The 16785-nt window shown below is 39.6% G+C and overlaps 1 protein-coding gene across 2 annotated transcripts in view; it reads left to right on the top strand.

The window, feature by feature from the left end:
- pdlim5b (PDZ and LIM domain 5b) overlaps positions 1-16785 on the top strand; it is a 38344-nt gene that overhangs the window by 5735 nt on the left and 15824 nt on the right. For both annotated transcript variants that reach the window (XM_056402954.1, XM_056402952.1), the window contains exon 3: positions 10497-10648. In XM_056402954.1, the coding sequence (XP_056258929.1) occupies positions 10497-10648 (152 nt within the window). The remainder of the gene's footprint in view (positions 1-10496; positions 10649-16785) is intronic.

A 16785-nucleotide genomic window follows, 5' to 3' on the forward strand; every position in this document is an offset into this window, starting at 1 on the left:
GCCATTTGCCTAGTCAGTGATGAAGTGCTTGTGCCATTCATCACCTGTGTGACACTCATTGCTGGATTTAGACACCTTCTCTAACAGTTCATGGCTCCTGTTGCTCAGTGCCCCACAGTCTTGACCAGCCTACCATCAAAATTATGACTATTGACATAATAATGTTACATAACTGAGCCAAAACCACAACATCCGTCAATTTAGAAAAAATCTCTTCAATTTTTCTGACGGCCATTCAGGATATATTTGGAGGATTAAGCTGGCAGCTGTTAACGGCTGCTGTCATTTTGGTCATTCAGATGAGGGATAGTGCTAAGTGTCTTGGCCTTTGTCCCTGGCATTAGTCCTGATGCGAGACACAGGAGACTGGGCCTGCAGTGGAAGCATCAGAACCTGTCCTTAAACAGCCCATCAGACTGAAACTCTAGAAAGCCGCAGTGGTTCTGTAATGACTGCTTGGGACTTGAGGCCACATAAATTCCAAGTGTGCTTGACCAGGTTCTGTTGAGCCCAGAGGTGGGAGAAGGGGCTGCTGAGACAGGTCCAGCCTCAGCCTATACACACAGTAGTTACAGTGTTTATGTTCATGGTGCAAGGGCGTTGTGTGCAAAACACTGTGATTGTTGTATAGACTTAAGGAAGTGCAGTGCAGTTTGATTTTGGAGGCAGGCTATTTTAACCCAAGGGTATATGAAGTGTCTCAATTATACTAACAGGCTTCTTGTCAAACAGGATTATAAGTAGGCAGCTTGTCTTCTCCCAGTGTGGTCTGTGTTTGAAAATAACTGTCTGCTGCAGAATGAACAATGTTCTTCAGCTCCCGCTGCTTCCTGTTATGTAATTGTAATCTCAAAGTCATGTCCAAAGTCAGTGACTCTGTTTATTTGTCGTTGGCAGGATCAGTTAAAAATTTTTGAAAGTTATGTGTCGAGAGGGGAAGTGACTTTTCTCAAGTGGAAATGTGACCATCTGTGTTCAGCCATAATTACACTAAAGACTATGAAAAGGCCAGCATAGCTGCTCAGACTATTTTTATGCCTTGCCACTATGATAATAATGGTACCTAGGACATTATGTTGTCACAGTGGCCTGTTGCTGTCAGTAAACATTTTGTCATTGTATCTCAAAAACAATACATGAATGAAGGACCTCCAAACTTGTCACCTGGTTAGATATTTGAATACCTTCATATATAAAAAATATAAAAACCAAGAGCCTTCCCAGAGACGAAGAGGGAGACGAAATCAGCATCAAATTCGCCATTTGCTTCTGCCTCTTTCAACTTTGCCATTGACCACTGAAAAAACATCTGCTAAGAATTTTCTACAGCCAAATGCAGTTTCACTTCAAATTCTTAAGGGCCTACGAGAGGGCACTGATCCTAATTTCACACAGGATTTTACTGTTTAGACTTATCTTCATGAGGTAAGAAAATGCAAACTTTTAGATGATACATATGGTGCAATACGCACACACACATGTTATAAAACTCACAGGAAAAATTAAAAGCAGATGGGTACCTGACCCCTGACTGTGATATTTGTAGAGATGTGCCATGTCATGTTTTTATAGAGGGTTTAAAACAAAATGAGACAGGTGAGCTGGGAAAAATGTAAAAAAAAAAGCATGACAGAAACTTTGCATCTGTTAAAATCCCAAGTGCATGTTATACGTCAGGTTTGACGAGTCATTTCTTGTGGGTTATAGTGGCGGGTAGTTCTGGACCATAAAAGTGTTGAATACCTCCTGTGTCCACCAGCAATCTTGTATTGAGTCATCAGCGGTCTGGAGCATGCCACAAGTAGTGCAGAGCTAGGCAACATGACTCTCATATTATTGGTCAGTGTCATTCCTGTGACATAGTTTCGGCCCTGCGCATGACCAGTGAATGGCTCAGATTTCTTGTTATTGTCCAGGCGCCAGGGAAAAGTCTCCCTTTTGTCTATTTATATTAGAATACCACTGTCACACAAGCCTCAGCCAACATAATGCATGCTGTTGTTGTAAAGCTGAAAAGTTTGTACATCCCTTTAGTTACATGCATTTTCCTAAATATGACAGAAGCAAGATATATCAATACTCCACCATCCAAGTAACTGTATCTGTAATCTAAGTTACACTATAAGGGAAGAGTTAGTTAGTAGAAGGTGCATTTCTGGAAACATCTGCCAACAGTTTAACCATTACTTCAGTTCCGTCATTAGAAGAATGAGTAGAAAATTGAGTAGACCACAGGCCTATTTTAAGGTTCATTAGATACCCACAATGTTAAATAGACCGGTTTTGTAGTAAAGAATAGGCATCTGTTGCTATTACATTAAATCTTATATTTATTTTACTTAGATGAATGCGATTTCTGTGGAATAATGATGTAATGACGTTACATATGCTTCCCATATGTAACTGATCCAAAGATTATCTACAGACTTCAAGGCCTGTTGCTCACAAGACAGCCACAGCTTGCTGTCCTCATGCCTTTTTTTTTTTTTAGGAATATTTGTCTTTGGCTGTTGTAATAACACTAAATCAAAATGTGATGCACAGTACTGTACCATAATCCATATGTAATATATGATATTGAGTTGGGTGTCACAGTATAAATAGCAATACAGACTAAATATTCTCAAAATATTATCATTGTAATCATAACAACATGACAAATTAGGGCCTTAATGAGTACAACTCTCACAGTGTGAAACTGTCTCAATGAATGATCTATTGCAGGGATGTTGAATTAGTTGATTGTACTGTGCACTGTAAATGCTGATGTATTAGAAAGGTTAGCATGAATCATTCTGCCAAAACTAGTGTGATCAGTAAGTGAGCGAATGATGATGTGTGTTTGTTTATTCAGTATGATAACTCTGTGTTTAAGATGAAACTTTTTAACAATGCAGCTGATTGTTAAAAGTGAGACCACCCAACACTGTATGGATGAATTACGGAGGAAGGCCCCAGCTAAATACATTATGTGTGCGGGTGTCTGTGTCCCCGCTCCTCCAGACTCTTTCCGTCCTCGTTGTCTGTGCTTATTCCAGCTCCTTTTTTGGAATTTCTTGACAGGCTTCCACATGGAAAGACTCCCACTCAAAATTCTATTAATTTCAGTGGGAGTACTATTATAGCATTATTTATGAAAGGTTGTAAAATCTGTAAAAACACTAGCCCTACTATGCGTGTCTGTGCCTATCAATGACTGCTTACTGTAGGTCAGTAGGAGGTCATCACAGGGAAATTTTCCTCTATTTTTCCCATTGACCCCTCACTTCCCCCTCTTGTCTTTCGTATCCTTTTGTTTGTTGGTTTAGTGGCATGTGATGGATTGAGAGAACATTATACGAGCTAATTTTAGCCCTGTGTTTGCAGTAGGCTTTACACCACCAGATGTGTTCTTTTTCATGCTCCACCTTTATTTTTTAATATGGTGATACTTTCACTCTAAAAGGAGAGGAATGTGATGATATAGTGTATCAGGGCAACCCACAATAACATTAAGGGTAAAAATGGTATTTTCTTTGTGTATTTGTTTTAATAGAGGATGATTCTGTAGAGCTTGACAGCCCTCACGCTGGGCAGCTGGAATGATATTACTTCCAATATTATAATTATGATAAAATAGTAGAATCTGTTCTGTTGATAAATTAAAAATTCATCAATTTAACTTTTGTTAGATGTAGATAAGTGACATTAAAATATATGAAATCAAAATAAGATTCAGTTGGTACTTGTCGGCTACATGATTTCTTTTGAGTGGACCAGAAATTTTCACAAGCTATGCTTTCGTGGGTTTCCAGTGAGAAAATAGGACAGCTGTTTTTATGGAAGTATTGTGGATTTCATTTGGTTCGTAACACCCTTCACTGTGTTCTTTGATGTGAGCGTAAACACATCCTTTACTGACCAACCTTTCTTCTTCATTGCGCTTTTTCTGACCCTCTTACAACGTTTTAAATCCAACGTGAAAAGCTGACCAAAACTTGGTCCACACACTCGACATTTTAAGAAATGCAATCAAGTGTGATTAACCTTCAGTGACATTTAGCTACTTATGTTTTTTTAATGCAAAATAAAGAATTAGAATTTCACACAGCCCAGAATATGCATTTAATGATGGGCGTTGTATTAATATTTACTATATAAAGGAACATGTACATATCATGTAACACCTCGAAAAACATATTTTGACATAAGTTTGTATATTGTATAGCTCTTCGGATAAAGAATTATGTGGCTTGCTCTGTCTGACATTGAGCCTAAATATTTGGTTCAGCTCAGATCCAGAAAAAATAAAATCAAGCAGCGAAAAACTCCCCTGGCATTTCAGGAAACCAGTGAGATAGATAGCTTGTGGTCTGTGCTGCATAGCTGCCAAACAGTTTGTCTGTAACTCTTTATCTGTCTCTCGTATTAAAATCTCCAGAGTATTTTTACATGGAAACTGAAATTTAATAGAAACCAGTTAAGTCTATCCATTTTCTTTTATCAGCTTCTCGAATAAACATTTCACAGGGAACTTTCTAAGAATCTGTGATTCTGTGCAGGGTCCTAAAGAAGTGTTGAGGTTACATATGGGCTTAGCAGAAAAATGTTATCTGCAGTATGTGTTTGATCCCAGTATGATCTCCCTGGTGTCTGTCTAAGTTTTATTAAGGCATCTGCTTTCAATCTCCCTAATGCTATATGGCAGAGCTATAAAGCATAACTAAGCTATCACTTGATTTTGATTTAGATCGCTCTCACTACTTTCCTTTTTGATTAAAGATATTTAAAGGTACGATCCACTTTATCTCCGTCTGAGACGGTTTGCCCCATAGAGTAGAGTGATTCCGTGTGTTTAAAGACAGAAATGGCCCCCCCCACATCATGGTTGCAGCTTGGACTACAACCCACAATTACAGCTGTGTGATGATGATAACAGCGGTAGTTGATCATGCTTGATAACAGGTATCCCATGATGTAAAGCATTGTAAAGTTCCTTGCACAACTCTCTAGATACAAGTAAATGCAGTCCATTTAACTTTTACTACAGTCCCTGAAAGTGAAAATCATCATCTCCCATGCCAAGTATCTGTTAGTATTCAAGTGGCTTCATGAGTAATGTTGTTGTACCTTTGAATGAGCCTATGTTTTCATGTCGTAGCTGCTGGAAAGCAGATAAACAGTGTATTCTGCTAATATGAGATTATACCTGAGGTAAAGTCTTTTTGTCTCTTCATTAACACATACAGTCCGAACACAATGCCATCCAGACAGAAAGTGAAACTTGCAGGAGCGTTGAATGAACCATGGATGGAGTTATAAAACCAGCACTGGCACTTGGCTCAAGCCCCACCGTGTCTAAAAGCCCTTTCATATCATCTGCCTCCGCAGCGCTAGTCAGTCGGGTTTGATTCTGACCTGACTAAAGTGCATTCAGTATTCAGTGTGGGCTTGGTACTGCTTTGTGCTGTTTTGTTTGCGTTGTCATGGAGATTTGACTAAGAGCTCCTATGTAGGTCTGCCTGGCATCTCGTGTTTTCCAGCAGCCTGATTGATGTAATAAGAGACAGGGGTCAAACCATGACAACCACCGGCCTACCTCTGTTCAAGTGCGCTTAATTGGGATGTTTGGCTTGGAGGAAAAGAGTACTTGCTGTTTTGTCCCCTCCCGACTGCTGTCTCCACCATTAGTGTGTGCTTCTCATCTCTGTTCCTCTTTACTGTTGAAATGGTTTGTGCAAAAATGTTGCAGGTGTACAAGTTTAAAAGAGAAGACTTCTAGTCTCTCGACAATAAACTGCACTTTCTGGCTTTTGCTTGTGCGAGCCCAGCAGGTTGCTTTGCGCTGTGCTGTCCAAGCTTCTCTTGACAGATTCATCCCAGAGATTCTGCAGGGAAAACGGTTTTCTTTTTGATGAGCTTTACAGGTTAAAACGCACACAGTCCTGCCTCCCGAAAGGGGATCGCGATACTTTGTGTTGAGCTTCAGAATTAAGAGACATTTCAAAGCCATCAGTCAGGTTTTCAGACAAAAGCAAAACCATTTTCTCATAAACTCACATTGTTGCTAATAACTGCAAAGTTTGTAGGCATTTTATTCTAAGGCAGATTTATAACAAAGTAGTAAGAATGAGTCAATCTGCCATAGCCTTGTGTGTTTGTGATGACATAATGTTAGGCCGAAGCCTTTTCCATATAAGGTCCTCTATCTTAGTCTCCCTACACAGACATGACATGCATCTCACAGGCCTTCAGCCCCCACCACAAGACGCTTCCTGTAACATGACTTCTCAAATGTGAAATGACCACAACCCTCTTCCTTACTCCATAATTCCACAGTAGACAGGAATTTACATCCTAGCAGCAGGGAAGATGATTAGTATCCCAACAATGCTTACGTGTTACCTTAAATATGTTACCTTACCCTAAATGTGTCCATTATAAAGGATGTACTGGAAGTAGAAGTACTGTCTCATTCTCTCATGAAGTGTTGCGTGAAATCTAAAATGTTTGACGTAAGACTGAATCATAAATCAGTGGTTTAGAAAATAGCATTGATCTGTTTGGTGAGGAATTCCAATGTATTCAGAGTTTTGGCAGCATCGTACTCCATTGAACAGAGACTTTCTTTGCAGAGGCACTCTACGTCATAAATCAAATACTTAACAAAGCTTCTTTCTCTCTAAACAGAACCTGTGTGTCTTGTTCTCACTATTAATGAATCTTATAGAATCCTTTATTTTTCTCCATTACTTTATTAGTGAGTAAACATCTGCATCTGAACAGTATTCAGAATGAGAGTGACGTTTTTATTATATGCTTTTATGACTGTATTTGATTATAGCTGTATAACAGATGGATTGAAGACACGTGGAACCAATGGACTGTTAATTTTTCTCGGCTTCAGCTGCACTTCTTGTGTTTTTATAGTTTTGAAGTTACAACATCCCTCTGCACTTTCTTCATCTCTCTACAATCAGAAAAAGATGGAGTTCTTCCACAAAGACATTTGTACCACAGATATATTAAGGAGCTATTTAGCTAGTAATGTCATAATCTCCAGTGTACCATAGGATTTACCATAAGACCTCAGATAGATCCACCAAGCATTGTGCAATATGCTGTTAGTTGTGGGAGCAGAGGCACTTGCATGTGGAGTGTGGGACAGCCAGTCATTACCAGTAACTGCACAGCAGTAAAATCAGCAGTGTGGAGAGGACCACAGCAGCACAGCAGCCACACCATTATGTGGCTGGAATCCCATTCATGTAAACGCAGTTGGAAAGACACTTCATTCATTTGAAAAACGTCTTTATCATCTGCCAAACGAACACAAAGCCCTCGAGCAGCCTTCTAACTCCATTAGATTAAGATTGTGTTCATTTATGCTGTGTGAAACTCCCTTTGACGACTTTTGAAAATTTAGCCAAGAAAACTTTTAAACAGTAATTTGTGCTTTACACATTTTTGATTGAATGCACAAATTGCATAATACAAAGTGGTTGACAGTGTTTGGTAAAAGCCCATTTCTAAAACATCCTGCTCTCTTGAGAGAGCTGGAGTAACAGAGCCAAAGTTCTAGTTCATTACTTATCTGCTCTCTGTCACGAGTGCCTCAGGCCTCTCTTGATTTATATTTATAGACTGTGGATGCCAGGGATTCTTACTGTAACATCTATTTGTTTTGTATCCATGTGAGAAAGCTGGCGATTGAGTGAAAGAAGATGGGATTTATAAAGCGCTCTCTGTCTGCTGCAGGCTAACGTATTAAACATTGTTAACCACATATAAAAACATACCTTTCTGAGAATGTTCCAAGAGTCCTCTCTTCACCTCTAGAAATAGTACACGTTGTACAATTACCATATGTAGAGCTATGTACTACTGTCTTTTCTCACAACCCTACAAGGAGAGGACTTCCGATCGCCTTTTCACTCTCTCTCTCTTTCTCTATGACACACACTAACACTCACAGACAGGGAGACACTGAGAGATGGAGAAACGTGTCCCGAGGACGTATTCATTCAACAGTCCCTCACCAGCTTTTCTCTGCTGTTGACCTTCGGCGCTTTAAGACAGAGCCAGTGATCTCTGAAAAGTGCTTACACTCTCTTTATTGGCCTCTTCACTGAGTTATTTTACAGAAAGTAAATGAGTCAGAACAGACTCAGTAAATGCTGACAGGTGTGTCTGTGAGTGTATGTCAGACATTGGGTGAGCAAGTGAGTCAGTTGAAGTTTTCTACATGCCTCTGTAGTGAGTACTCTGCCCTTTGTGAGTAGGTCTTAGCATGTGGCTGCACTATAGGTTTCTTAGATGTTGGTATGCATACATCAGCCGCAGCTATGCACTCCACACTTCCCCTACTGATCGACTTGATAATGATTCTAGGAAAGCAGGACTCCAGAGAAATGTGTCAGTCGCTACTGCCACCGCTGTCACTTCCTCATTCTTTCTCTCCCACCCTCCCGCCCTCCCACTCTTTTCCCCTACTTTGTCAGTGTGAGGGTTAACACAGTGGCACATTCTTTATGTCTCATCAGCAGCCTTTTAAAAAGCAGGGAAAAGTCTTTTAGAGTTACCTAACCAGAACACATTCTGAAGGAGTGGGGTGAGCACAAATATGTTGTTGTGTTTTTATCTGTCGAAATCAGAGCTGGATCACATAAAGAACGTCTCTCAAATCTGTGTCACTGAAGACAACTGCAAGTGAAAGGTCTTTTGCATACATTCAAATTTTACATGTTTCATAGAAATTTATTATGGATTTTCAGAAGGCAGAGGTGGAGCAAGGAGCTATTAATTTTATGTTCAACACTCAGAGTCAGAGTCATCAGACAAAATACATGCATAGAAGTCACCTGAGCTGCCACTTTAATGTACATGTGTGCACTTCCCATGCCCTTATTTTGAGCGTTTGAGGCATCAGGCACCATGACATCAGTGCTTTGGCACAGCAGAGAGATGACAAAGATATGATCATACAAAGGCAGTGTAAAAGTAACCGAGTACATTCAGTTCTTTTTTTGTCCCTGCGTGATCACAACCAGCAGGGCTGTACAGGTTTTTAATGTGTATGTGCGCACTGAGTGATTGATGAGGTGTACGCAGTCTTGTGTAATCACTGGTCGATCACCACACCTGGTAGAGAGTCATCCCATCGTCATGGTTTTATTACGTTGCTTCCTGTGCGTTTCGTGCACGTCTCAGCATGGTGGAAAGCTGACGAACATTAACCCTACTTTACTCACTGGCAGACACACAGTTGAAGAGCTTTAAGCTTTTAAGCCTTTGCTTCCATCAAAGCTACCCTCGGAAAATGATTTGACTTTTTACATTTCTCATATTAAAAATATTAAGCTTTTCCCCACTTTGCATTCGCTCTGGAAAATATAAAAACCCCTTTACTCTTTCTGCATGGTAAAATAGGTTTAATTCACAATACATATATAGAGTTTGAAATACAGAAATGCCAGTTTTACACATTTACTTAACACACAAAGGCTTAGAACCTGAAGGAAAAACATTCACACATGTGGTCAGAAAAATGTTTTACTGACTTGAGTGGCTGAGTCAGGACCTGTGCACCAGCACCTTTCAGCACCACAATAACAAATGCAGCACACGGCAAAGAAAAACCTGGAGAGGCTTCAAGTCTCTGTGTTCTTAAGAGACCAAGCAAAAGAAATGGATGTGGCCAGCGAAAATCTCAGGGGAGAACTGAAGATTCAAACTTACAGACACTCAGTCTGTTATTTACTCTGACAGAGCTCAAATGGGTCTAGAATTCAGAGGAACTGAAATTTCTCAAATGCAGTTGCGCAAAAAAGAGGCAAAAGCAACTCCAACCGAATCTGTGCTCATTGGAAGTGATTCTCTTTCAAAGTACCAAATACAGCATCTAAATGTGTGTATCAATTATACATTTCTGTTTTTAATTTTTAATAAAATTGCAAAGTATTTCTTAAATTTTCATAATTACACTTGCGTAATATATTTCAAACTGAAATATGAAATGCACACTCAGTTTCCATGATTAAAAGTCAAACTTTGGAAAATCATGTGGTTTTGATTTGTGGTCAGTGGTCATTTGTTAGTGTGAGTCATTGTGGGAATGTTTTGGCTTTTTTTTTAATGGGCAGATTGTTTTGATGGATGTAGAATCCCGTCCCATGGACATTGTGAAGAGAATAAGATGCCTATCTTATCTGACAAGGGTTACATAAGACAGGAAACGGAAAGGAGAGCACTACGCTTTCTGATTACAAGAAAATACCAACACCAAAGTGCAAACAGAGAATTATCGCTTATTCCACTGCAGAGCCACGTAAAACCCTGATGTTCCAAATATAAAAAAATCATTAGTGATGGTTATTTATGGACCTTTTGTTGTGATGTGTCAAAAGTTGCCAGTTAATCTTCCTCTGGCAACAGGATGAGCATGTTTAGCTACAATTCTGTGTGAATTCTCATATAAGTGATGTATATGATGAGCGTGTTTTCTAATCTGTTTGCAGCTGACTGATGGAGGCAAGGCAGTCCAAGCCAAGATGAGTGTCGGAGACATCATTCTTTCCATTAATGGCATTTCCACAGAGAGCATGAATCACCTAGAAGCCCAGAACAAGATTAAGGCCTGCACAGGCAATCTCAGCCTCACTCTACAGAGGTAACAGCTGCACATGTGATCGCACACCTTCTACAGTATAATCTATGACTTTTCTAGCTCAGTAACTGAATGCACACTTTGTTGACTTTGTTGATTTGCATACAGTACCTGTGTGTACTTAAGCCTACTTGAGGAACTTTTCACAGGATAGCGTCCTTACAAACAAAATGACGTTTAAGCAGCAATAGGAAGTTTGATTGCCATATTTGGTTTATTTGTGCTGCATTCAATTTGCCTTTTCGTCATTTGAAACAGATGAGCTCCTGTTGTGCTAATTTAAAACAGTTCTGTGTTCTGCCACAACAGATGCTATGGCCCCGAGGTCCTGCAGAGAGTTTGGAAATGTTAAAAAGATGAGATTAAGCTTGTTGTTTCTTGCCTCGGTTCATATTTCATGTGATCTGGCTTATAATTACAGTTGACTGGCTACAGAAGTATGATATTGGATTGACAGTGATTCCTTTGTGTTCTGAAAATTTCATTTTAAGACAAAGCAATGGTATTTTTTGCACTGTAGCTTCACATTATAGACTTTATTCAACACATTAAGTTAAGTTGCAGTCGAACTATGGGCCCAAAATAGGAAATCCTGCCCTTGGATCTCCAGGAAGGACATGTCTAAAAGTGTAGACTTCAATACCTCATTAGAAAAGGACCGTATTATATGTTACTGCTACACAGTGCACACGGAAGAAATGAAGAACCATCTGATTTCTGTGTTATTACAGTGAAGTTCTTAATTAATGGTTTACACATGTTCTTCCTGGCTGTGCAGTGTAGGGCACAGAATCTGTAGAAGTCATTAGAGCAGGCTTCAACTTTGATTTGCATCTGATCATGCTGAGTTCATCAACTGCTACTCTGCTCCTGACGTTAGCAAAAGGAAGACCCTGTTATTCTGGAGGCTTTGAGCGTATTAATGTCCTACTGCAATATCAGAAGCATTTTAAATGAGAGCTCTTAAAGCTTTCTTTTCCTTAATATATGCTTCAAAGAAAATAAAAGCAGGGATCCAACAGAGGTTGTCATTATATTTGTCCTCCGAGGAAAGGTTTCAATTAGCAAACGCCCCAAACAACTTTTATAGTCCATCTACAGGAAGGCTGTAGTTTCACTTATGTAGACACCTTGACTAGATTTTCCAAGATCAGTTTACCCAGCTCGGACATTGTTTCATGGAATGACTGTTTGTTTTATTTTATTTTGAAGAAGATGGATAAACAGAAATGTTACAAACAGCGATCCCTTCTCATGAATTGTAACCGAGCTCTTTACCACACACACACACACACACACACACACACACACACACACACACACACACACACACACACACTACATTTTTTTGCAGCAAAGTGTAAAGAAGAGTAGCTTCAGTGTCCGACACAAACAAATGGACGTGAAGCATGCACACTTTCCAAACTGTAAAACATGTTGACAGAAACTCAAAGCCTGGTTTGCATGTCCTGTCATTCCATCCCCACATCAAAGGAGAAGGGAGCCTCTGTGCTTTAATCGTGGGAAAATAGTCCTAAAATAGCGCTGTCCCACAGCTGCATGTAATCTACTGTGGGTAATGGATGCACAATGAAACATCAAACATTCTGGTCTCATAGCACATGTAAACTACAACTAAAATTACCCACCAAACAACAAAGGTCTCCTTGTTAAAGATGATATTTGATTGTAGTTTGCTTCACTTCTGCCGTTATTTTTCAAGGCTGGTTGGTGTTAATATTGTATATCCTTATCCAGTGACACAGAAAGAAGCCCTTAAAAACACTCAACTGTATTGTCTAAGTGGCTCATTTTTTAAAAGGTTTTATTAAAAATTGTGAAAAAATTTTAAAAAGTGGGCACTTTATATCTAATATCTGAACCTCGGTGTAATGTATGTACCATAAAATACTAGTCAACATGTAGAATTCTGTCTGCAGTTTAGCACCAGTGCAACATTTATTTACCTTTTTAACATATTTATGTAGAAAGTGCTTGAACAGATGACACGTGCACAATATAAGCTTTCCCCACATTCATGAATCTGCTGTACGCACTGATTTCACTATCAGGGGACATGTAATGAATGATGTCTATGGTGTATTCAAACACATTGGTTAACATCCAGTGCAAACACTGAAGTCCAAAAAAGATAACATCTACAGTACAGTTGTACATTAACTAGGAGGCATAAAATGGAAATGATTATAAAATGACTGTCACACATAATTTAGTTCAGTAGCTAGAAATATTTTATACAAAAAAAACCAACATCTAATTAAAACCATTTTATTTTTTATGGTATTACAATCTATATTTTCTTGTCTTGCCAAAAAGACACTCATAATTATTGATTCCAATAGGTTATGTCCCTGTTGCTAGGTGAGGGGAAACATGTTTTCATCCATAGAGGCAGTGGACTCCCCCGTCATCCTGTCGTTCCAGTAAATCAAAACAGATCTGACTAGATGAGTCTGAACGAGCAAAGAGCTGTTCTGTGTTTTGTGACAAGTGGAGAAACCAGGTTTTCCTTTCCAAGATTGTGGTCTCAGGATGGATCTCCGGATCTTAGATGTCAAAGCAGTGTCTGTTTATTTGTTGGGAGAATATCACTGCCAGAGCAGAATTTATTATTCAGGTTTGTGTAGTCAGGCTGTTTATGTGGTGGATGCTGTCTTTGATTTTGATGTGGATTTACAGCTTCAGTTTCACCACCGTGCACATTTGTACAAGGGACAAAACTCGCTTACTTGTTACCTTCAGCTGGTTTTGCTAAGCAGAACAAAGTTATACAGTTATAAGTTATACAAAAGTTTCATTTTGAAAGCTTGTGATAATGACTTTTTCAGTGCATGTTTTGTGATCTTCCATCCTTTTTGAATATATGGTTGCGGCTGATATGGTCAGCAGTTATCAGTGAATTTTATGGGTACTTTGTGTTCTGCTACCATGGAAATCTTGTTGCTGAGCAGCTAACAGTCACCAGGCAGCTGTGGGAAGTAGCCGTAGGAAAGTATGATAATTGATGTTTATTTATTGTCATTGAAATATGCAGCACAGCGCAATGAAACACCACTCCCCAGAGGTTGTGGCTAGCTGCACCTGGTTCCAAAACCTCAAAGATAATACAGATCAACACTGCGAGCTCTGCATTCTGACCATATCCTGATGTTTTACACAAGAATTTGTGTCAGTTCCCGCAGAAAGAGTTGTTCAGATTTTTAGTATTTTTCACTTTGTGTGTGTGTGTGTGTGTGTGTGTGTGTGTGTGTGTGTGTGTGTGTTTGTATGTGTAGAACACATGCTACTTCAGGGAGAACAGGATAGCATGAAGTTCCATACCTGTACATCAATATATTACACATATAAATTATTTTTACTCATTCACACTCTTCATCTTTTGATTACATAAGCTCCTTTTTATTTTAAACCTTTAGATTTGATTAACCAAAACTACAACATTGTTTTTAAATATACCTGTGGGCTGTCCCACACACAGACCGTACTTTTTTTGTTTTGCCTACAGGCCACTTACTGTAGGGAAACACAAATCAGCAAGGGAGCTGTGGGTTAACATACAGATACTCTCAAACATGGCGAACGTACACCCAACAAGTCGTATGCTATGGTTATAACAGGGTGAAGTAGAGGACAATCCAATGCAGCCCAGAGCCCCCGCTGACTCCTGGCTGCCTTAGCCAGATGTGGTGTGGTGGTCGGAAGAAAAGTAAGAAAGGATGAGGGGTTATTACATTAGTTGGACGTGCATTAAAAAATACATTAACTAGAATTGCAGTTTATTCTGTTGTGGATGCAGTGTCCAGAAATCTGACCTTGAGAAGAACTCGCTCATTTCCCTACTTGCTTCACCAAGCCCCCTGTGACTCTGAATGTCTTTTGTCTGGTCCTGTGGTTCACATTTTATTCTACAATTTACTTGGCAGGACAAGCACACTTGAGCAGAGAGTTATCACTCACTGAGCAGTACTGTACAGAGAAGGGCACGATAAGGCACACGGAGATGAATGGTATGAATGCCCTCCATCACTCCGGTGCATGTGACTGCTGATATGGGCAAGTGCACGGGGTTTTTGCTCGACACGTGTACAGACACACCAGACACGGACAGTAACCATGTTAGTGAAGTATCCAGGCAACTTACGGCAGCAACAAAGCTGTCTGGTTACATGTTAGCAAGCGTTAACTCTGGAAATAGCAGTCACGTTTCTGTCGCTCCTTTTGAAACCTTGTGTTCTGACTCTTTCCAATGAAATGTCAAAACTCCCTCCTCCAAGATGCTCATTATCAGTGAATATGTGGGAGCAGTGTGAAGAGCGGGAACACGGAGAGATGGGAGAGGCCATGCGCCAGACACAAGCTGTGAGTTTTGCCACTGAGCAGATAGGCTGGCTGCACAGAAAAACAGAAATACAGGAAAGAAAAAAAAAGGTTATTTTCCGAGCCCTCTAATTCCACATCCCTCTGTTGGAGTATTTGTTTTGCTTTCCTATGTTTTTTTTCCTCTTTGTTTTTCTTTTTCTTCATGCTTTTTCTCATTTTTTTCATGCAGTGGTGAATCTGAGAAAACAGATGGTGTTTGCCAGGTCTCCCACAGAGTTTTAACAGTTATCACACAAGTTCAATATAGGAGGGCAGAACTTGTTTAACAGTGTTTTGCAGTAATGTAGCCTGTGCATGACATTAATAGGATGTATGAATTCTACTGAGCCCCATCCTCCCATGTATCACACGATAACAGTACCCAACTCTGACTCCCAGTCTGCTTTGATATGATGAGAGTAAACACAACTGTGACCAGAGAACAGAGCAAAAGACAGAGACAGATGCTTGGAGTCAGATGGTTATTGCAGATCATTAAAGTCTGCAGTTTTCATCTCCAGAGACTGTGTGTGAAACTGAAGTGAAAACAGCGCAGGGAAAATGAAAGGCTACACTTATTTGAGAACTTTGCCCTCCATGTTTTTAAAAAAAAAAAAAAAAAAAAAAAGGTTTTGTGAGTCTGTAAGCTGGTAAGACGTGTGTTTGTGTGTGTGTGTGTGTGTGTGTGTGTGTGTGTGTGTGGTGAGAAAGCTGTGTCTATTAGCTGCTCCATCATTCAGTCAAATGCCATATGCCAGATTGTTTCTCTTGGCCCTCAAAGAGACAGAGGCAGGGTGGAAATGCGTCAGCCTGCTTTGCCCTCAGGCGTATTTCTCCGGCTAGCCTCCCCATTCTGCTATTCTGGAGCTGTGTGTGTGTGTGTGTGTGTGAGTGAATGAGTGTAGAGAGAGAGAGAGAGAGAGAGAGAGAGAGTGGGTGCACAGAGAAGTCTACGTTGATGAAAACCACACTCAACGACTTTTTTCCCCCCCTTCCTAGTAATTTTTTTTCAGTCAAGTTAATCTGATGTGTATTTATATCTTGCACATATTCATTAGCTTTTATTTAGTTATATAGTCTAAACTAGGCCCATAAATAAACCTTGTACATATCTGCATCTGTAATCTAATAAAACAAAACTGATTAGATTAGGAGGAAGCAACTGATGTCTGTGACTGAGCATAGCCATGACTAGGTTTTCAACAGGGGCAAGATTTCTCTGTATTGTGAACACACAGTAGCACAAACTGCGATCTGCAAGCAGTCAGATACACCAGATACATTTCAGATATAAACACAGGCAAAATCAGAAACTCCTCTGATTAAGATCTTTTGTATTTATGGGTAAATTTAGTTTAATTGTGTGGTACAGAGGACAGCTTCCTTCAGAGAAACTATGACATCTATGAAAAGCACAGATGAACACAGATATAGATATAAATTCATTCTTTACACTCGTCTAATTATTAAGAAAATGTATGTATTTATAAAAGTATTAATGATTGTTTGCCAAAATCATATGAATTTGCAGCATCTAGCCTTTTGAATAAACCTGACAAACAAAGTGGTTCATTCATGAAACATAAATAAAGCTGTAGTACAGTTTTGATGAAGAATAATGATGTTTTTTTAACATGTTTCCCTAATTTCACGATAGTTTGACTGCTCAAAAGTGAATTACTGGGAGTGTGTTGCAGAGGCCAGCACGAAAATTAGAACGACACAGATAATTCACACACCGCCAAGAGGACAACAGGCCT

This window comes from Seriola aureovittata, chromosome 18, assembly GCF_021018895.1.
Source record: "Seriola aureovittata isolate HTS-2021-v1 ecotype China chromosome 18, ASM2101889v1, whole genome shotgun sequence".
Taxonomy (NCBI): domain Eukaryota; kingdom Metazoa; phylum Chordata; class Actinopteri; order Carangiformes; family Carangidae; genus Seriola; species Seriola aureovittata.